This window comes from Penaeus vannamei, chromosome 4 (assembly GCF_042767895.1).
Source record: "Penaeus vannamei isolate JL-2024 chromosome 4, ASM4276789v1, whole genome shotgun sequence".
In the NCBI taxonomy this organism is placed as follows: Eukaryota; Metazoa; Arthropoda; class Malacostraca; order Decapoda; family Penaeidae; genus Penaeus; species Penaeus vannamei.
This window is the reverse complement of record NC_091552.1, coordinates 4,911,270-4,932,968: the sequence shown is the minus strand read 5'-3', so window position 1 is coordinate 4,932,968 and position 21,699 is coordinate 4,911,270. Positions and strand designations below refer to the sequence as shown.

General features: G+C 35.4%; 3 protein-coding genes across 7 annotated transcripts; all 3 read right to left on the bottom strand.

The window, feature by feature from the left end:
- Window positions 1-1,143: 1,143 nt before the first annotated feature.
- LOC138861455 (WAP four-disulfide core domain protein 2-like) lies at window positions 1,144-3,419 on the bottom strand. Its single transcript, XM_070120579.1, has 3 exons — window positions 3,303-3,419; window positions 1,669-1,751; window positions 1,144-1,424 (listed from the first exon to the last, which is right to left on the bottom strand). The coding sequence occupies exons 1-3, from the start codon at window positions 3,351-3,353 to the stop codon at window positions 1,301-1,303; spliced, it is 258 nt and encodes an 85-aa protein (XP_069976680.1). The 5' UTR covers window positions 3,354-3,419; the 3' UTR covers window positions 1,144-1,300.
- A 1,189-nt stretch (window positions 3,420-4,608) lies between these two features.
- LOC113800693 (WAP four-disulfide core domain protein 18-like) lies at window positions 4,609-17,774 on the bottom strand. 3 transcript variants are annotated; one of them, XM_070120577.1, is made up of 5 exons: window positions 10,303-10,405; window positions 7,189-7,369; window positions 6,782-7,033; window positions 5,327-5,400; window positions 4,609-5,090 (listed from the first exon to the last, which is right to left on the bottom strand). In XM_070120577.1, the coding sequence occupies exons 3-5, from the start codon at window positions 6,830-6,832 to the stop codon at window positions 4,940-4,942; spliced, it is 276 nt and encodes a 91-aa protein (XP_069976678.1). In that variant the 5' UTR covers window positions 6,833-7,033; window positions 7,189-7,369; window positions 10,303-10,405; the 3' UTR covers window positions 4,609-4,939. The 3 variants fall into 3 exon arrangements, with proteins under 3 accessions (XP_069976678.1, XP_069976679.1, XP_027207295.2); XM_070120578.1 differs by lacking the exons at window positions 6,782-7,033; window positions 7,189-7,369; window positions 10,303-10,405 and adding an exon at window positions 17,638-17,774 and having other exon boundaries at window positions 4,614-5,090; XM_027351494.2 differs by lacking the exons at window positions 4,609-5,090; window positions 5,327-5,400; window positions 6,782-7,033; window positions 7,189-7,369; window positions 10,303-10,405 and adding exons at window positions 16,210-17,099; window positions 17,270-17,355; window positions 17,638-17,755.
- LOC113800696 (WAP four-disulfide core domain protein 5-like) lies at window positions 12,152-20,758 on the bottom strand. 3 transcript variants are annotated; one of them, XM_070120576.1, is made up of 4 exons: window positions 20,601-20,758; window positions 20,272-20,369; window positions 19,252-19,385; window positions 12,152-12,325 (listed from the first exon to the last, which is right to left on the bottom strand). In XM_070120576.1, exons 1-3 carry the CDS (start codon window positions 20,658-20,660, stop codon window positions 19,262-19,264), a joined length of 282 nt encoding a protein of 93 aa, XP_069976677.1. In that variant the 5' UTR covers window positions 20,661-20,758; the 3' UTR covers window positions 12,152-12,325; window positions 19,252-19,261. The 3 variants fall into 3 exon arrangements, with proteins under 3 accessions (XP_069976677.1, XP_069976675.1, XP_069976676.1); XM_070120574.1 differs by lacking the exon at window positions 12,152-12,325 and adding an exon at window positions 18,799-18,971; XM_070120575.1 differs by lacking the exon at window positions 12,152-12,325 and adding an exon at window positions 18,799-18,963.
- Window positions 20,759-21,699: the final 941 nt, after the last annotated feature.

Genomic DNA, 21,699 nt, shown 5'->3' with positions numbered 1-21,699 from the left:
TAATGTATACCAGTACGAATACATACATACATATATATATATATATATATATATATATATATATATATATACACACACACACACACACACACACACACACACACACACACACACACACACACACACACACACACACACACACACACACATGATTATATTTATACACACATACACAAATACTTGTAAATTCTCTATTTCATTAGTACGTGCAAATAAATGGGGAACATATCGAAACAGTCCCGGGTTCTGTTCTTTTTCCACAGTGGCTGTATTTCATCTCTCTCACATTACCTTCTCTCTGTTTTTGTTCTTTTGAGGAACGTTGACGTAATCCTGCAGTTTAATCACGTACCTTCTACACCAGTATATTATGTGCATGTTAAAAGTCACATTCTTTTCGGAAAACTAACTTCAGCGTCTAATGCACTGGGAGAGAAATGTGACTTCAACACACACGCTGTTTACAAACCCTGAGTCTGCAGTATGTTAACAGAACGTGGTAAAACTCCACGCTAGACCCGGAAGTCATGTAACACGAACGGTCCAGTGTCACGAAAACACTGAACTGGATTTCCTTTACTTCAGTTAAAAAGAAAAGAAAATGTATTCACACACATATGAACACAAAACTGCATAGAAGGGCTGAACAAAGAAAGGTATTAAAGAAGAAAAAAAACAAATCCGAGAATAACAGTTGTGAAAGAATGAGGAAACAAAATATTTTAACGAGAAAAGAAAACAACGAAATTGCAGTAAAACGCACTAGCACAAGACAAGTGAAAACATTATAAAGTAACTAACCCTAGTTTTCGCTCCCAACCAGGGAATTGGAAGAACTTGAGATATACATGTAATGGAAGACAAGACCACTGGGAATTTATAAGACGATCAGTGCTGTCTGCATCAGTGGATAATTAGGTGATTAGCTTTTCCTCATAAAAAAGAAAGATTTTTTAATTGCACAATAAAGCCACTGTAGCAATGTGTTAGTAATTAAAACTTTTTTCATTTAAAAATATTTTCGTTGCCATAGTAAGTTATTTGCTCATATTCCTTGAAAATTATCATAACTTTTAAAAATATTTTTTGTGTCTAGTGCTCTGAAAAACAAAAACAATATGAGCTTTTGAGTAAATATTGAGACCATATGCATAGCACTTTATTATTCAGTCAATACAAACACAAACAATAGCAGCGCAAATTCCAACAAGTAATGTTTAATTACTTTGTATAAAAATAGGAAATACTCTTGATTGTGTGGACCTGCATATTCAACCTTATCTCTGTATCGGCGGAGCTATCAACGAGATGGAGAGGCTGTTGTCGATCGGAGATCAGCGACCTCTACACATATCGTATTCTTGTATCCAACGGGACAGCACTTCAGGTTGTCTGGACAGTCGTAGTCGGAATGGCAATGATTGCTGCAAAGAGAAAATGGGACTCAAAACAGGTTTCCACCTTACATTGATCTAATACATTGATACATGAAAAGTTGATGTGCTAACTTGAGGATAAAATTAATTTGCATTCCGAATGTCACATATTTTCTTTTATAATTAACAGGCTATGTAATAAAAACAAATAATTAAAATAAATTGTATGCTTACAAGATAACCTGAACTGCAGTGGAAAATATAAAAGTAAATAGATAAATAAATCACTCACCTGTTCCCGAAAGGAGGAGGTACTGGGGAAAGAGGACAGACACCTGACTTCTCATAATATAAACGTGCCCACGAGTTCTCCACCTGAGTAGTAAACTTCTGGTATTTATATTATACTATATATATTGGAATATATGCCATATAGACCCCTTCTTGCATGGCGTAGCTCTCATGTAAACAAGATGCGCGCGCATGCTGTGAGTCAACAGGCGACGCGAGACTGCAAGATCAACAAGAAGCACTGGAAATATTGCGTGAAATTGAAGCCTTCCACTTACTTCAAAGAACTCGAAGGTGCTGATAAATGACTTTATATATGTCGATGTTTTCCCTCTCTCAGTAATGAAGAGAAGCTTCCTGACTGCTTCTCAATGCGTGATAATGAAAGGGTATATATTTCAAAACTACCTGTCCTAACATGGAGAGGTCACCGAATACCTTGTACACACGCCACGCATATTCACATTTTTCAAATCAGAAGTTGAGTTATGGGTTAAAGTTCTTTGTCATTTAGGCCATGCTTTTATTTACATATTTTGAAGACAAGTCATGCTTATTATGAATATTCACATTCTCAAATTCAATCTTTATTAATTTTGAATCTTGAATAAGTAACAAAAATGTCAAATGAGATTCTGACCATACATGACGAAGGTTTTTATGCTGACTGATTCAGAGGCATACAATTTAGCATTTCATTTCATTCTGTAAGTGCTACCTAGTCAACAAGGAATTAAGACAGCACTTTATAAGACTTGGATATGCCTCAACAAAACTGATGGTTGGGTTCTCACTGGAGACTGTTTGTGCATGGCAGCCTTAAGCTCATTCTGCTGTCATGTGACAGCACATCTATTCTTGTCAGAGTAGTACACGTCAAATTAAACAAGCCAGTCGCATATACCAGCCAACTTTGTTTCTGGAACGCACCCGGGAAAAATGTCGATCCAGCTCCAATCAGTGAGAAAGATTTCTCCTGACCAGGCACGATCAGAAATGGATACGAACAAGCAACCACATGGAAGATAACCTACTGATCGTGCATAGCAGAGGTCATCAGCCTTTTTGACCCCACTACTATCAGTATGAACAGTAAAGCGCTTCCACTTTTCTCTTCAGGTTGCGTGCATTCAACTTCCCTTCTCCGCCTATCGGTCTGTGTTTTCTATTTTGGCATTCCGTAAAAAGGCAATGAAGATTTTTTCCCCCAGGCTTGCGGTTTGTACAAGTAACTGCACAACTATGAAGTATTTTTTCGTCTCAAAAGTATAACGCAATTCGCAAAAGTTCTGTAAAGTTTGTATGATCGCTGTCACAAGATGTTTTGCCTTACACCATGCGCTCGCGTTTCTACATGTAAACATTGCAAGGGGTCTATAAGCTCAAGCCATGCATCGTTTCTAAAATATTGAAATATCTATATGCATGGTTTACAGAATATTGGAATATGAATATTTATGTATGGTTTATAGAATATTGGAATACATGCTATATATGCTCAAGCCATGCATGGTTTATAGAACAAAAGAATAATCGGGTTGACTAATAGTTATGGTTAAAAAATACACGGGAAATGGTATTTTTCTCCACATCAATATGTTTACTTTGTTATCAATGTTGATTTTGAGTACTTACCATCAACACGACGAGAAGGAGAGCGCACACTCGAACTGCAGTTGAAGACATGACTGAGGAATGTGGATCAGACGATTCCGTTGCAAGACTGACGGTGCAAGGGATCTGCACTTGTATTTATTGGTCGTATGACGTAACATAATACGTGTTAATGGTACACGGTTTTCACCGATAAAATATGTTTGTTTTCCATGTTGCGGCGGATAGGTTTACAAAATCGGTTCGAAGGCCAAACATATACACCTTCTCGTCTTTTTTATTTGCTTTTTTATGTTCTGGAATGTTGAAAAAACATTTCTTGCCAACGCGCTCACCTCTAACTCGGTTGATCCTCCAAAACTTTTACATTTTGTGATTTTCAATCCTCATGCCTAATCTATAACTATTTCACACCCACACTATATATCTGTTTATATATACGTGTGCGTGTGTTTACACATATATGTTAATGTACTACTACTACAAAACGAGATTGATCATTGTGATTTGGTAAAATGTAAATGAAAGTACGTATATTCAAGGAATTGTTTTCCAAAGTTCTAAATATTTATGTATGACTAATATTTACACTATTATTAATTATCTAATGTTTACAAACCCCGAATCTGCAGTATGTTAACAGAACGTGGTAAAACTCCACGCTAGACTCGGAAGTCATGTAATACGAAAGGTCCAATGTCACGAAAACACTGAACTGGATTTGCCTTACTGCAGTAAAAAAGAAAATAAAAGAAAGTGTATCCACACACATATATAAGCACAAGAATGCATAGAAAGTCGGACAAAGAGAGGTATTAAAAAAAGAAAAAACAAATCCCGCCAGAACAACAGCCGTGAAAGAATGAGAAAAATCCTTTAACGAGAAAAGAAAACAACGAAATTGCAGTAAATGCACGAGCACAAGAGAAGGGAAAACATGATAAAATAACTAACATTTCCCACGAGTTTTCACTCCCAACCGGGGAATTGGAAGAGCTTGAGATACACATGGAATGGAAGACAGGACCACTGGGAATTAAAAAGATAACCAACGCTGGTATTATATTTTATATTTCCTTTTGTAGCTCCTTATTTGGACATTTACGGATTATCAAAAAGATATTTTATAATGAAATGCATATGAAAGTCATGTAAGATTATAAAGAATGGTATAATGCTTATCTTTAGCTTAAAAGATTCATAAATCTTAATATAATTGACACCAAAGGCACATTGATAAATGGGTTATGATTAATCGTTTGAATTTCTTTATGTGACTTATATTTATGAATGATCTCGTAAGAGACTAAGAGTTTTATTCAATAAGAAACAAGGATTATGCGAAAATGCGAAAAGATTATGCTCTTCATACATCCTTTGAGATTTATCAAAAGGCAGATGGATAAATAATGTTGGAGTTCAAGTCACAGCTAGAGCATTACACGACAAATAGAGATATGTCATCCATATATTTCTGTAGGGCATTAAAACACGTTATACGTATATGAATTGGTTATTGCAACTTCATAAAGGAAAAAAACAAAAAACAAAAAACAGTGCGGTCTATGAATCCTCCCGAAATAAGAATCGGGTATATGTAATGGGAATCCGCGCTTTGATGCTGCTGAGAAAGCAGTTTGTTTCAACACCCAAAGAGTCTATCGTGTCAGAGACCTATCCATCGGCTTTGTACAGGTAAAGTGACAGCAAACTGCAATTGGACAGCATTTTAGATCACCTTCACACTCACGATCACCCTTACAGCCTGTTCTTCGTATTTGAAATTGCAGAAATTGGACGGGGAAATCACTGTAAAAGATAAAGAAAATTGGTCGTTACGAGCCAGACAGTTTTATCTCGTTAATTTAATTTGCGATTGTGTGTTCAAGGAAAAAATATATATATTCTCTCGTTTCTTGACTATATACCCACATATTTTACATGATTTGTAAATACATTCTATTCCTGATCTATCTTAACTTTTCCACACAAGCTGACCTGAACTGCAGCAGAAAACATAAGAAATAGATATATAAATAACTCACTAGCCCCAGGCACTTGGAAGAGCTACTGGGTAACGAGGACAAAAACCTGGCTTTCCTGCCCACGAGTTCTGCACCTGGGTAATAAACTTTTGGTTTACCTAAGCTCTGTGTTTACATTATACTATATCATATATTGGAATATATGTTCTATAGACCCCTTCTCGTATGACATGGGAGCTCTCATGTAAACAAGATGCGCGCGCATGCTGTGAGTCAACAGGCGACGCGAGACTGCAAGATCAACAAGAAGCACTGGAAATATTGCGTGAAATTGAAGCCTTCCACTTACTTCAAAGAACTCGAAGATGCTGATAAAAAAACATTATATATATCGATATTTTTTAAAGATGGCATGCTCATTACGAATATTCACATTCTCAAATTCAATCTTTATTAATTTTGAATCTTGAATAAGTAACAAAAATAAGTCAAAGGAAATTCTGGCCAGTAATGTCTGTTTTTTTTTTTTTTTTTTTTTTTTTAAGCTGACTGATTCAAAGACGTAAAATTTAGCATTTCATTTTATTCTGTAGTTGCTGCCTAGTCAACACAAAGGTATTAAGACAGCTCTTCGTAAGACTTGGGTATGCCTCAACAAGGCTGATGGTTGGGTTCTCACTGGAGACTTATGTGCATGACAGCTTTAAGCTCATTCTGCAGTCATGTGGCAGCACACTTCTTGTCAGAGGCAGCAGTACACTTCAAATTGAGGAAGCCAGCCACATTTATCACCCAACTTTTTCTCAGGAAGAATATCGATTCAGCTCCAATCAGTACAAAAGATTTCGCACAAAAAGCACGACCAGAAAAGGATACGAACAAGGAAGCACGTCGAAGACATTTACTGATCGTGTTTTGAAAATGATAACAATTGCATACCAGAGATCATCGCCAGTCCTTTCGACCTCCCTGCTGTCAGTATGAACAGTGAAGATCTCCCACTTTTCTCTTCGGGTTGCGTGCATTCAACTTCCCTTCTCCGCTTATCGATCTGAGTTTTCCTGTTTGGCATTCCATAGAAAGGCAACGATTTTTTTTTCCAGCCTTGAGGTTTGCACAAGCAACTGCACAACTATGAAGTATTTATTCGTCTCAAAAGTAAAACGGAAATCTCAAAACAGATAACAGATAAAGGCAGATGTGTAGCCTTACACCATGCGCGCGCGTTTCTACATGTAAACATTGCAAGGGGTCTATAAGCTCAAGCCATGCATCGTTTATAGATTAGAATATCTATATTTATGTATGGTTTATAGAATATTGGAATATGAATATTTATGTATGGTTTATAGATTATTGGAATGCATGCTATATATGCTCAAGCCATGCATGGCTTATAGAACAAAAGAATAATCGGGTTGACTAATAGTTATGGTTAAAAAATACACGGGAAATGGTATTTTTCTCCACATCAATATGTTTATTTTGTTATCAATGATGATTCTGAGTACTTACCATCAACACGACGAGAAGGAGAGCGCACACTCGAACTGCAGTTGAAGACATGATTGAGGAATGTGGATCAGACGATTCCGTTGCAAGACTGACGGTGCAAGGGATCTGCACTTGTATTTATTGGTCGTATGACGTAACAGAATACTTGCGGGCGGTTAATGGTACACGGTTTTCACCGATAAAAAATGTTTCTTTTCCAAGTTACGGTGGATACGTTTATAAAATCGGTTCGAAGGCCAAACATATACACCTCTGAAATGTTGGAAAAACATTTGAATTTCTTTACGTGACTTAAATTCATCATTGATGTAAGTGTTAACAATTGTCATTTAATAAGAAAAAAGGATTTACGCGAAAAAAACGAAAAAATAATGATTTGATGCTGAAAAAGCAGTTCGTTTCAGCACCCAAAGAGCCTATCCAAACATAGGCCTATCCAGCGGACCTATCCAAGCATAGGCCTATCCAGCGGCTTTGTACAGAAATAGTGACAGCAAGCTCCACCCGCACAGCATTTCAGATCACCTTCACTCATAATCACCCTTGCAGCCTGTTCTTTCAAAACCCAGCTTGTCAGGAGAGAAGTCACTGTAAGAAATAAAGGAAATGGGGGAGTTAGGAGCCAGTCGGTTTTATCTCCTTAACTTAATCTGCGATCGTGTTTTTTACTATTTGTCATTTAAGCCATGCTTTTATTTACGTGTTTTGAAAGAATATTTTGAAGATAAGTCATTATGAATATTCATTCTCAAATTCAATCTTTAATAATTCTGAATCTTAAATAAGTAACAAAAATATGTCAAATGAGATTCTGATCAATTTTTTTAAGCTGACTGATTCATACATAGTTAGTCTGATCTATGAGCAAAACATTTCGAAAATGCAAACCTACCCCCCTCCAATAGGGGGTAGTTTTGCCAAATGTTCCAGATCACCACCAAAATTTTATGGAATATTAATTAGGTAAAAAATTTATTCAAATCTGTTCATAACTTTTCGAGTTGGAAAAAAAAATCTTGGATCCAAACCATGGTCCGCATCACCACCAAACTGCATTAAGCGTCTAAGTTAGGTTAAAACTCACCTTTGGTTAAAATCTTGTTAAAATGTGTTCATAACTTTTAGAAATATTAGAAAACACAAACCAACCAACAAACAAACAACAAATAAACAATCAACAAACAAAGAAACAAACGGAAGTAACAATATAAATAAACAAAAGGTCATGGGGTACACGAAAATGATCTATATGTGCTCATATACTTGTTATACATACTTTCACATCGCCATGTAATTGTTTTTCGTCTTTCCACGGGGTCTGAGAGTGAAATTTGGCTACGTGACCCGTAGAGTTATTCCGCAGATTTAAAAAGACGATTTTCATGGTCCAGTACGGCCCGGCCGCGCGGGGAAAAGTATGCGTTTGGTACCCGACCGACTGGAGAAAAGTTATTTTTTCGACAAATATTATGCGTTGTAAAACCCCATTAGAGCAACAATAATAGGTAAATGATAGATAAATATATCAAATACAAGTATTCTGTACATTATTTGTCATGTAAAATGTAAACATAATAAAAAGGAAAAAGATTGGGATTATTAGATCCTTCACATTTTTATGCATAGCACACATATTTTCGGTCCGATTTTAACGTATTATAGCCTATTTTGTAGCTGAATAATAGTTCTATTATATGCTGCAATAAGGATTTGCAATATTTTCATGCGGTTCTTGTAAAAGTGACATATGTTTTCAAAATCTCCTATTAGGGTGTTAAAATAGTCACCTTTGGAAAATATACACCAAAAAAAGTAAGGTCAACTTCTCAATTTCTGCACATAATAGTAGAAAGATAGTTCTATTCAGACATGAAATCAGAATGAAATAAAAATGGTCAATGTAGGCCTATAGACCCCCAGATCACTGCCACCACTCTGCACTTTACGTAAGAAACCGTTACGTGCTGGCACTGTCCGCAAGACCTCGGAATACAGGTAGATGATAGAGGATTATGGTGTTGGAAGACTAATCTTATACCTTGTTTTGTTGATACCAAGATAGCCTTGGAAAGATGAAGACGTAAAATGCCGATATCTCGGTACTCCACCTTTATGGGGGGATCCTCACGGCGGCGCAATTTATGTCCAAAATTAACATATGGCTCATTTTGTAGAAAAATAAAATATCTACAACTTGTTCGAGAGCGCTTTCGCAATTTTTGTCTGTACTTTTTGCAAAAGTGGTCAGTGTAAGAAAATTTTTACCTTTTTTGTCTTTAAGTTCCCTACTTCAAAAATTCACAAAAATATATGAAGTCGAAATCGAGAAAACGCTCTCGAACAAGTTGTAGCTATAGAGTAGTTCTGTGCAAAAATCAAATAAAGTTGAATGTCTTATCGTTTCTGAAGACGTGAGGATTTGCCCCCTCGCTGCATTTTCAGATTTTTTTTTTTTTGAAGAATTTCGTTTTGACAATAATTCAAAAACCGTTCGGGCGATTTCGAAAAGAATCGACCAAAGGCAATGGGAAGGGGCCCTAATAAAAGGGTGTGAGTTTTATCAAAATCGGCAAGTAAAATCGAAAAATCGAAAAAAAGCAGACGGTACCCTTAACTTTATAACACTTGGGTATGCCTCAACAAGACTGATGGTTGGGTTCTCACAGGAGATTGTGTATGACAGCCTTTAGCTCATGCTGCAGTCATGTGACAGCACACTTCTTGTCAGAGGCAGCAGTACACTTTAAACAAGCCAGCCACATATAACAGCCAACTTTGTTCCTGGAAGGCACCCAGGAAAAATGTCGATCCAGCACCAATCAGTGCGAAAGATTTCTTCAGGCCAAGCACGACCAGAAATGGATACGAGCAAGCAAGCACATGGAAGATATTTCCTGATCGTGGTTTTGAAAATGATAACAATTGCATACCAGAGATCAAGACCAGTCTTTTTGACCCCACTGCTATCAGTAAGAACAGAGACGAGCTTCCACTTTTCTCTTCGGGTTGCGCGCATTCAACTTCCCTTCTCCGCTTATTGAATTTTCGAGTTTTGGCATTTTTGGCATTTTTTCCCAGCCTTGCGGTTTGTACAAGCAACTGCACAACTGTGAAGTAATTTTTCGTCTCAAAAGTAAAACGGAAATCGCAAAAGTTCCGTAAAGTTTGAATGATCGCTGCCATAACAACAGATAAAGGAAGATGTTTTGCCTTACACCATGCGCGCGCGTTTCTACATGTAAACATTGCAAGGGGTCTATAAGCTCAAGCCATGCATCGTTTATAGAATATTGGAATTTCTACATTTATGCATGGTTTACAGAATATTAGAATATGAATATTTATGTATGGTTTATAGAATATTGGAATACATGCTATATATGCTCAAGCCATGCATGGATTATAGAACAAAAGAATAATCTGGTTGACTAATAGTTATGGTTAAAAAATACACGGGAATTGGTATTTTTCTCCACATCAATATGTTTATTTTCTTATCAATGTTGATTTTGAGTACTTACCATCAACACGACGAGAAGGAGAGCGCACACTCGAACTGCAGTTGAAGACATGACTGAGGAATGTGGATCAGACGATTCCGTTGCAAGACTGACGGTGCAAGGGATCTGCACTTGTATTTATTGGTCGTATGACGTAACACAGAATACTTGCGGGAAAATCCTATCGGTTAATGGCACACGGTTTTCACCGATAAAAAATGTTTGTTTTCCAAGTTACGGCGGATAGGTTTACAAAATCGGTTCGAAGGCCAAACATATACAGCTTCTGTAGGTAGTGACAGCCTTTTGTTTTGCTCTTTTTATGTTCTGAAATGTTGAAAAACATTTCTCCTTCTTGCCAACGCGCTCGTCTCTCCTCACCTCTTACTGGGTTGATCATTTTTCGTCCTCTAAACCTTACATTCTGATTTTCAATCCTCATGCCTAACATAACTATTACACACCCACACGATATATGTATGTGTGTATATACAAACATTTATGTTAATGTACTAATACCATAAAAGAAGATTGATAATTCTGATTTGGTAAAATGTAAATGCAAGTACTTATTTCAAGGAATTATTTTCCAAAGACCTAAATCTTTATTCATATTATTTACACTGCATTTCTCGTGACTTGTATTACGACCTCAGAGTGCAGGTCATACAGTACAAGATGGAGAAAGTTCATGAAGAGTTGTGACATTCCTTTTATTTATTTATGTATTTATTTATTTCATACTCGTAAACACTGCGAGAAAATCATTTTATTATTCAGTAAGTTGCACTAATTGTTTGACGTTGAAAGCATTCGTGTGGGTTCCGAAAAAATGTAGTTGTTTAATAATCTTAATAAACAATGGGAATAGCACAGATATGGTGATAATAATACATACAACTATGGCAAAGGTACATAACAATCATGGTCACATGTAGTCCATTTATTAAATATAAACATTTATCAAACATTTATTTAAAAATACTTAAACCTAAACATTAATATATACATGCACAAACTAACACAGTTACATATACATGCATGTGCATATATGTTTGCACAAATTCACATGTGTATGTATATATATATATATATATATATATATATATATATATATATATATATATATATATATATATATATATATACAAATATATACATATATAAATGTATTATGCATTCGTCTACCATGTAAACGGTATAAATATGTGAATATATATGTGTGGGTGTATACATATGCATATATATACATATACATACATATGTACATTTATATTTAGATGAATAATCAAATATATATACACATGAACACTTGATCACCTGTTTGCCTTTATGACAGACATATATATTTATAAATATACAGATACACACACATATAGGTGCGTCTGTATATAAATATATGTATACATATATATATTTATAAATATACATATAAATACACATATGTAGGTCTGTGCATATATATATATATATATATATATATATATATATATATATATATATATATATATATATATATATATATATATTATACACACACACACACACACACACACACACACACACACACACACACACACACACACATATATATATATATATATATATATATATATATATATATATATATATAGGCACACACACACACACACACACACACACACACACACACACACACACATATATATATATATATATATATATATATATATATATATATATATATATATATATATTTAACATATTTATATACTTATATTTATATATGCACACACATACACATACATATATAAAATATATTTAATTGCATATATATAAACAAACCTATCAGATAGGGCATATTAGGCAATCCATTACGAATCAAACAGGATTGATTATTCAAATTTTATTCTGAAGGATCAACAATCTCTACCATCACAGACGGCAAATCAATTTATAAATCGACACAGTCTTCTGGAAACAAGGCTGCGGCCACTGTGTGTGTGCTCATTCTGAACCATGGTTATCTCCGAGGCAATCGAATCTTCTGGAACTGTCATTTAACCTGAAAACGAGAAAAGGACAAATATCATGTCCATTATTTTGTATAAGTTCATACGAAATTGTAAATCCTGAAAGTATTTCCTTACTTTCAAAACTGAAATTTTGTACCCAGATCTCGAATATTCCAAAACCAGATCCGACACAGATACTTTTCCACACTTATGTTCACTTTCCTCCCTCCCCCCCCTCCCCCTCCGAAAAAAATGTAATAATAATAATAAATAAACCTACCTTGATTTTCTCAGTTATCCGATCAGAACTTTGGCTGAACACAAGATAACCCACCAGGAACCAAGCAACATTTTTCAATGAGATCACAATCCATATCCTTGTGGCAATTCAGATTTTTGAGGCTGTTTGAGGGAGAACCATAATGTTAATGATAAAATGTTTGTGATCATATTAGAACGCTGATAATAGTGGTGTTTATGAGTACAATGCTCGGATGTTAATAGAGTTGTTTATGATCAGCTGTTGACGATGATAAAGTTAAAATGTTGATAATCGCGTTTTCGATAATAATGTTAAAATGCTAATATTGATGGTTTTATGATAATGCTAAAATGTTGATAAATTTGGTGATTATAATAAATACTAGATTAATAATGTTGGTGTTTATGATATAAAGTTTAAAAGGCTAAGCCACGCTTCTGATAATATATATATATATATATATATATATATATATATATATATACTCGTATAAAAATCTGTCCATAACTTTATGATTTATCCCACTAACCAACGAACAAACTAACTAACCAACGCGACCAAAAACATAGTCCTCTTGGCGGAGGTAATAACGATCATGATAATAAAGATTATGAAATGAGAGTAATAATAGTAATATTAATAGCACTAGTGGTAGGACTAGTAATGATATTCACAATACCATCATAGTTTTTAACATTATCATTATCACCATCATTATCGCCCTCATTATCATTATCATTTCAATTATTATTATCACATTTACGATCATTATCACTATCATTACCATCACGGTCTCACTGGGGTCACCCCCCACCCCCCGTCATCACAGCGGCTTATAAAGAATTTTCCAAGATCTGCGGCTGCATGATGTGATGATAAAAAGATATAATATAATATAACACAAAAAATGCCAATAACAGTGATAATGATTAATACTTTAGCATGATAACAGTGATGGATTGCATGATAGTGAAGGTGAGGGTGAGGGTGAAGATGGTGATAATACCACTGATAATAACCGTGGTCTAAATACATAATAACGAAGACATTAATAGATGATATTGGCAATCATGGCAACAGTTCTCTTTCTAAAAATTGCGACAATGATAATTTTCTTAATGGTAAACGTGTCATTAGTAGGAATATGGCATAAAATTATATTTCTCTTTGTGCCTTAAGCAAACTAACATGGATACTCATAAGAATTAAGAAGAACTATAATAACAAAGTAAGAATAAGAACGAGACAGAGAAAAAAATATCCTCCTACCCGCCTAGTACAAGCTGTTTCGTCGTGACAGGAGGACAGGAACCGGGTTTCATGAAGCCCCTTTTAACTTTCTGTTCGGTGCTCGCCTGGGCAGAGCACTAACGCCGGCAGAGTTAGGAAAGGGGGACAGAAAGGTGTAGTAGATCCTACGGGATCCTATGGGTGTAGTAGATCCTATATCCTTGGTTGTCGGATTTATGATATTCTTGATTGATTAAGAAGCATACGTACGCACATGTAAATGCACATGCTTCACACGTACATATACAGCATAAATATACACACAATATACATTACACAAGAATAAATCCATGAAAAACTTATGCTACAAGGCGAAAAATCCAAAACCAACCGTCATCAGCATCACGGCGACACACACCACGCAGCCACTAATTCCTCGAAAAGTCATCATGGAAATCCCAACCAACTGTGCCGGATGAGCAAGCGACGTAGGACGGATCTGAACTGAAGCATCAAGGGGCCAAGCGCTGCCCTTTTATCCACCGAGGAGCCGGTGTTATGGCGCAAAGGGTCGTTCTTGCGGAACCGTAAGTTAGGAAACAAAATGAATTTGTTTGGGGTTGGACAGAGATTTATGAATACATTTGAATGATAGAGTGATAGGCAGAGGATAGATTGTGATGTTGAATAGGTGACACTTTACAGAATATTTTATTTAGGAATATAGATAAGTGGCTATTCACACGTACAAAATGTAACAAAAATGTCAAATGAGATTCTACCCATTAATGACCAAGGTTATTAAGCTGACTGATTCAAAGGCGTAAAATTTAGCATTTCATTTCATTCTGTAGGTGCTACCTAGTCAACACCAAGGTATTAAGACAGCACTTTATAAGACTTAGGTATGCCTCAACAAGGCTGATGGTTGGGTTCTCACTGGTTTTGAAGATGAAAATTTTTGACCCCACTATTAGTATAAACAGTGAAGAGCTTTCATTTTTCTCTTCGTGTTGCTTATCGAATTTTCGTTTTCCTTTTTGGCATTCCATAAAAAGGCAACGAAGATTTTTCTTCCCCAGGCTTACGGTTTGTACAAGCAACTGCACAACTGTGAAGTAATTTTTCGTCTCAAAAGTAAAACGGAAATCGCAAAAGTTCCGTAAAGTTTGAATGATCGCTGCCATAACAACAGATAAAGGAAGATGTTTTGCCTAACACCATGCGCACGCGTTTCTACATGTAAACATTGCAAGGGGTCTATAATAAGCTTATATAATATTATAAGCTCAAGCCATGCATCGTTTATAGAATATTGGAATTTCTACATTTATGCATGATTTACAGAATATTAGAATATGAATATTTATGTATGGTTTATAGAATATTGGAATACATGCTATATATGCTCAAGCCATGCATGGTTTACAGAACAAAAGAATAATCTAGTTGACTAATAGTTATGGTTAAAAAATACACGGGAAATGGTATTTATCTCCACATCAATATGTTTACTTTGTTATCAATGATGATTCTGAGTACTTACCATCAACACGACGAGAAGGAGAGCGCACACTCGAACTGCAGTTGAAGACATGACTGAGGAATGTGGATCAGACGATTCCGTTGCAAGACTGACGGTGCACGGGATCTGCACTTGTATTTATTGGTCGTATGACGTAACACAGAATACTTGCGGGCGGTTAATGGTACACGGTTTTCACCGATAAAAAATGTTTGTTTTCCTTGTTACGGCGGATAGGTTTACAAAATCGGTTCGAAGGCCAAACATATACAGCTTCTCTAGGTAGTGACAGCCTTTTGTTTTGCTTTTTTATGTTCTGGAATGTTGAAAAACATTTTTTGCCAACGCGCTCACCTCTAACTCGGTTGATCACCTTTTCGTCCTCCAAACCTTTAACATTTTGTGATTTTCAATCCTTATGCCTAATCTATAACTATTACACACCCACACTATATATCTGTGTATATATGTGTGTGCGTGTGTATACACATATATATGTTAATGTACTACTACTACAAAACGAGATTGATCATTGTGATTTGGTAAAATGTAAATGCAAGTACGTATATTCAAGGAATTGTTTTCCAAAGTTCTAAATATTTCTTTATGACTAATATTTACACTATTATTAATTATCCAATGTTTACAAACCCCGAATCTGCAGTATGTTAACAGAACGTGGTAAAACTCCACGCTAGACCTGGAAGTCATGTAACACGAACGGTCCAGTGTCACGAAAACACTGAACTGGATTTGCCTTACTGCAGTAAAAAAGAAAATAAAAGAAAATGTATCCACACATATATAAGCACAAGAATGCAGAGGTATTAAAAAAAGAAAAAAGAAAAGAAGAAATCCCGCTAGAACAACAGCCGTGAAAGAGAAAACAAAATCTTATAACGAGTAAAACGCACGAGCACAAGACAAGTGAAAACATGATAAAGTTACTAACATTTCGCACGAGTTTTCGCTCCCAACCAGGGAATTGGAAGAACTTGAGATATACAGGTAATGGAAGACAAGACCACTGGGAATTAAAAAGATAACCAACGCAGGTATTATATTTTATATTCTATTTTGTAGCTCCTTATTTGGACCTTTACGGATTATCTAGAGGATAATCTATAATGAAATACATATCAAAGTGGTATAAGATTATACAGAATGGTATAATGTTCATCTTTAGTCTCAAAAGAGTTCATAAATTTTAATACAAATGAAATCAAAGGCACATTGAAAAATGGGTTTTAATTAATCGTTTGGATTTCTTTACGTGACTTATATTCATCAATGACCTCGTAAGATTTTAATTCAATAAGAAACAAGGATTTACGCGAAAAAACGAAATAAATAATATATCTCATGTGTTCTTTGAGATTTACCAAAGGCAGATATGAATAAACATTACTGTAATTCAGAGTCACAACTAGAGCAATACAAGACACATATATATCATACACATATTTTTGTAGGGAATTAAAACAAGGAATTGGTTATTGCAACTTCATGATTATCAAAAAAAGAAGAAAAAAAAGTGTGATCTATGGATCCTCCCGAAATAAGGTTCGGGTAAATATAATGGGAATCCGCGCTTTGATGCTGAGAAAGCAGTTTGTTTCAGCACTATTCAAAGAGCTTATCCAGGCCTATGCAGTCGGCCTATCGAAACATAGGCCTATCCAGCGGCTTCGTACAGAAAAAATGACAGCAAACTCCAGCTGCACAGCATTTCAGTTCACCTTCACATTCATTATCACCCCTGCAGCCTGTTCTTCTTTCAAAACCCAGCTTGTCGGGAGAGAAGTCACTGTAAGAGATAAAGGAAATGGGGGAGTTAGGAACCAGTCGGTTTTATCTCCTTAACCTAATCTGCATTTGCATTTACGTTCTATTCCTGATCCATCCTCACTGTTCAACACAAGCTGACCTGAACTGCAGTGGAAAACATAAAAATGAATAGATATATAAATAACTCACATGCCTCCGGGAGGAGGAGGAGGTGCTGGGAAGGCAGGACAGAAACCTGGCTTCTCTCGAGGACGACCTGCCCACGAGTTCTGCACCTGGGTAATATATTGCTGGTGTAACCAAAGGCTATGTGTTTATAGTAAACTATATTATACATTGGATTATATGCTATATATGCTCGAGCCATGCATGGTCTATAGAATATTGAAATAAGTAAAAGCATGGGTTCTAGAATATACTCAAGCCATGCATGGTTAATAGAACAAAAGAATAATCTGGCTGACTAATAGTTATGACAAAAAAAGACACGGGAAATTGTAAGTTTTATCCACATCAGTATATTTACTTTGTTATCAATGATGATTTTGAGTACTTACCATCAACACGACGAGGAGAGCGCACACTCGAACTGCAGTTGAAGACATGACTGAGGAATGTGGATCAGACGATTCCGTTGCGAGAGTGACGGTGCATGGGACCTGCGCTTGTATTTATTGGTCGTATGACATAACACAGAATACTTGCGGGAAAGTCCTATCGGTTAATGGTACACGGTTTTCCTCGATAAAAAAATGTTTGTTTTCCGTTACGGTGGATAGGTTTACAAAATCGGTTCGAAGGCCAAACATATACACCTCTTTGTAGTGACAGCCTTTTGTTTTGCTTTATTTATGTTCTGAAATGTTGAAAAAACATTTCTCCTTGCCAACGCGCTCGTCTCTCCTCACCTCTTACTGGGTTGATCATTTTTTCGTCCTCTAAACCTTACATTCTGATTTCAATCCTTATGCCTAAGATAACTATTACACACCCGCACGATATATGTATGTGTGTGTGTATATATATATACATATATGTTAATGTACTACTGCTGCAAAACAAGATCGATAATTCTGATTTGGTATAATTTTAATACAAGTACGTATATTCAAGGAATTATTTTCCAAAGTTCTAAATATTTATTCATAACTATTATTTACACTCTGCATTCCTCGTGACTTGTATTACGACCTCAGAGTGTAGGTCATACAGTACATGATGGAGAAAGTTCATGGAGAGTTGTGACATTCTAAACGTAAATTCCTTTTTTTCATTCGTAAACACAGCGGGAAAATAATTTTATTATTCAGTAAGTTGCACTAATTGTTTGACGGAAAAAGCATTCGTGTGGGTTCCGAAAAAAATTAGTTGTTTAATAATCTTGATAAACAATGGGAATAGCACAGATATGATGATAATAATACATACAACTATGACAGAGGTACATAACAATCACGGTCACATGTAGTCCATTTTGAAATGCACGCATAAACCAAAGCATTAATATATACATACACAAACTAACATATTTATATATTTATTTTTATATATGTACACACATAGATAATATATATTTAATTGCATATATATATATATATATATATATATATATATATATATATATATATATATATATATATATATATATATATATATATATATATATATATATAAAACATATCAGATAGGGCATATTAGGCAATCCATTACGAATCAAACAGGATTAATCAAATTTTATTCTGAAGGATCAACAATCTCTACCATCACAGACAGCAAATCAATTTATAAATCGACACAGTCTTCTGGAAACAAGGCTGCGGCCACTGTGTGTGCTCATTCTGAACCATGGTTATCTCCGAGGCAATCGAATCTTCTGGAACTGTCTGCTAACCTGAAAACGAGAAAAGAACAAATATCGTGTCCATTATTTTGTATAAGTTCATACGAAATTATAAACCCGGAAAGTATTTCCTTACTTTCAAAACTGAAAGCTTGTACCCAGATATCGAATGGATAGCAGACTATTCCAAAACCAGATCCGACACAGATACTTTTCCACACTTATGTTCACTTTCCTCCCTCACCTCCCCCCCACCTCCGAAAAATAAGAATAACGCACTTTCCTCCCTCACACTCCCTAAACAAGTAACAATAAGAATAAATCAACCTACCATGATCTCCTCATCTCCTCATCTCCTCATCCGATCCGACCTCTGGCTCAACGCAAGATAACCCACCAGGAACCAAGCAGCATTTGTCAGTGTCATCACAATCTGAATCCTTCTGGCACTCCACATTCTTGACGCTGTTGGAGAATCGTAATGTTAATGATGAAATGTTTGTGATCATGTTAGAATGCTGATAATTGTGGTGTTTAAGAGTTAATGATGAAATGTTTGTGATCATGTTAGAATGCTGATAATTGTGGTGTTTATGAGTACAAGTTAAAATGTTAATAATGTTCGCGTTTTCGATAATAATGTTAGAATGCTAATATTGATGGTTTTATGATAATGCTAAAATGTTGATAAATTTGGTGATTATGATAATAATAGATTAATAATGTTGGTGTTTATGATAATAAAGTTCAAAAGGCTAAGCCACGCTTCTGGTAAATATATATATATATATATATATATATATATATATATATATTCGTATAAAAATCTGTTAAATTATTATTATCACATTTACGATTATTATTACTATCATTATCATCATGGTCTCACTGGGGTCACCACTCCCCCAGTGTGTATTCTCACAGTGTCAGAATTTTCCAAGATCTGCGGCTGCATGATGTGATGATAAATAAATAAAAGCAAAAAAAAAAAAAAAAAAAAAAAAATGCCAATAACGACAGTGATAATGATTGATACTTAAGCATGATAACAGTGATGGATTGCATGATAGTGATGGTGAGGGTGAGGGTGAAGATGGTGATAATACCACTGATAATAACCGTGGTCTGAAAACATGATATCGAAGACATTAATAGATGATATTGACAATCATGGCAACAGTGTCTTTATAAAAATTGCGACAATGATCATTTTGTTAATAGTAAACGTGTCATTAGTAGGAAAGACATTTTTTTTTTGTGCCTTAAGGAAACTAACATGGATACTCATAAGAATTAAGAACAATAATAAGAAAGTAAGAATAAGAACGAGATTAAGACAAAAATATCCTACCCCTGCTGTTCAAGCTGTGACGCCGTGATAGGAGGACAGGAACCGGGTTTCACGGAGTCCGTTTCAACTTCCTGTTCGGTGCTCGTCTGGGCAGAGCACTAACGCCGGCAGAGTTAGGAAAGGGGAACAGAAAGGAATGGGTGCAGTAGATCCTATATCCTTGGTTGTCGGATTTATGATATTCTTGATTGATTAAGAAGCATACCTACGCACATGTAAATGCACATGCACACACATACATATATAGCATAAATATACACACAATATACATTACACAAGAATAAATCCATGAAAAACTTATGCTAAAAGGCTAAAAATCCAAAACCAACCGTCATCAGCATCACGGCGACACACACCACGCACACACTTATTCCTCGAAAAGTCATCATGGAACTCCTAACCAACTGTGCCGGATGAGCAAGCGACGTAGGACGGATCTGAACTGAAGCATCAAGGGGCCAAGCGCTGCCCTTTTATCCACCGAAGAGCCGGTGTTATGGCGAAAATGGTCGGTGTTGCGAAACCGTGTTAGGAAACAAAATGAATGTGTTTGGGGTTGGACAGAGATTTATGAATGCATTTGAATGATTGATAGGCAGAGGATAAACTGTGATGTTGAATGGGTGGCACTTTTCAGAATATTTTATTTCAGAACATAGATAGGTGGCTATTCACACGTACAAAATGTTATAGGGAGGCAAAGATGGTTTTATAGAAGCTCGTAGTGATAAAGACAAAACCTTTTTTTTCTGTCGAGGCGAAGAAGCAATTGGGAGACCGGTGAACGTGTGTGAATAAAGCCGTTGAAAAAAAAAAAAAAAAATACACCGTTTCTTATCAAAACTGTTATCGCTTCTCCCGCCAAAATAATGATGATACATAAATTGTTCTTAGATATTTATGTTTTCTGCTTGTTTACTTGGATATCTTTTTCCATAAAAAAAAAAAAAATGCTATGGCAATGGATAGAATTAGCAAATGCTAAACCTCTAAATTCATTTGCATATATTTCTTGGAAATTATCATAACTTTTTTTTAGATATTTTCTATAATGCTCTGAAGAGAATAAACTGATTCGTTGTGACGTCACGAGTCGGAGTCGCCATTCCACTTGGTGAAAACAAACCCGTCGCTCGCAGATACCTCGCTATCAACGTGAAGAAAAATGGTGTATGAATTCTTTGATTCCTCAAAAACCGAAACGAAAAGGTGATATGAAGCAAAACTAGAAGCTGTGTAGCTAAAAGAGTACGCATACCGAAATTTATCAATAAAGCAGATGGTGATAATAATCATTTTATAATAACATAATTTGCTACAGTAAAGTATGACGTTTAGCTATATAGAGTATTTTTCTGTGAAATCAGTGCCATTTCCTTACATCACTTTTCTTCCCATTTACTAGGTGTTTACACAAAGGAGACAATG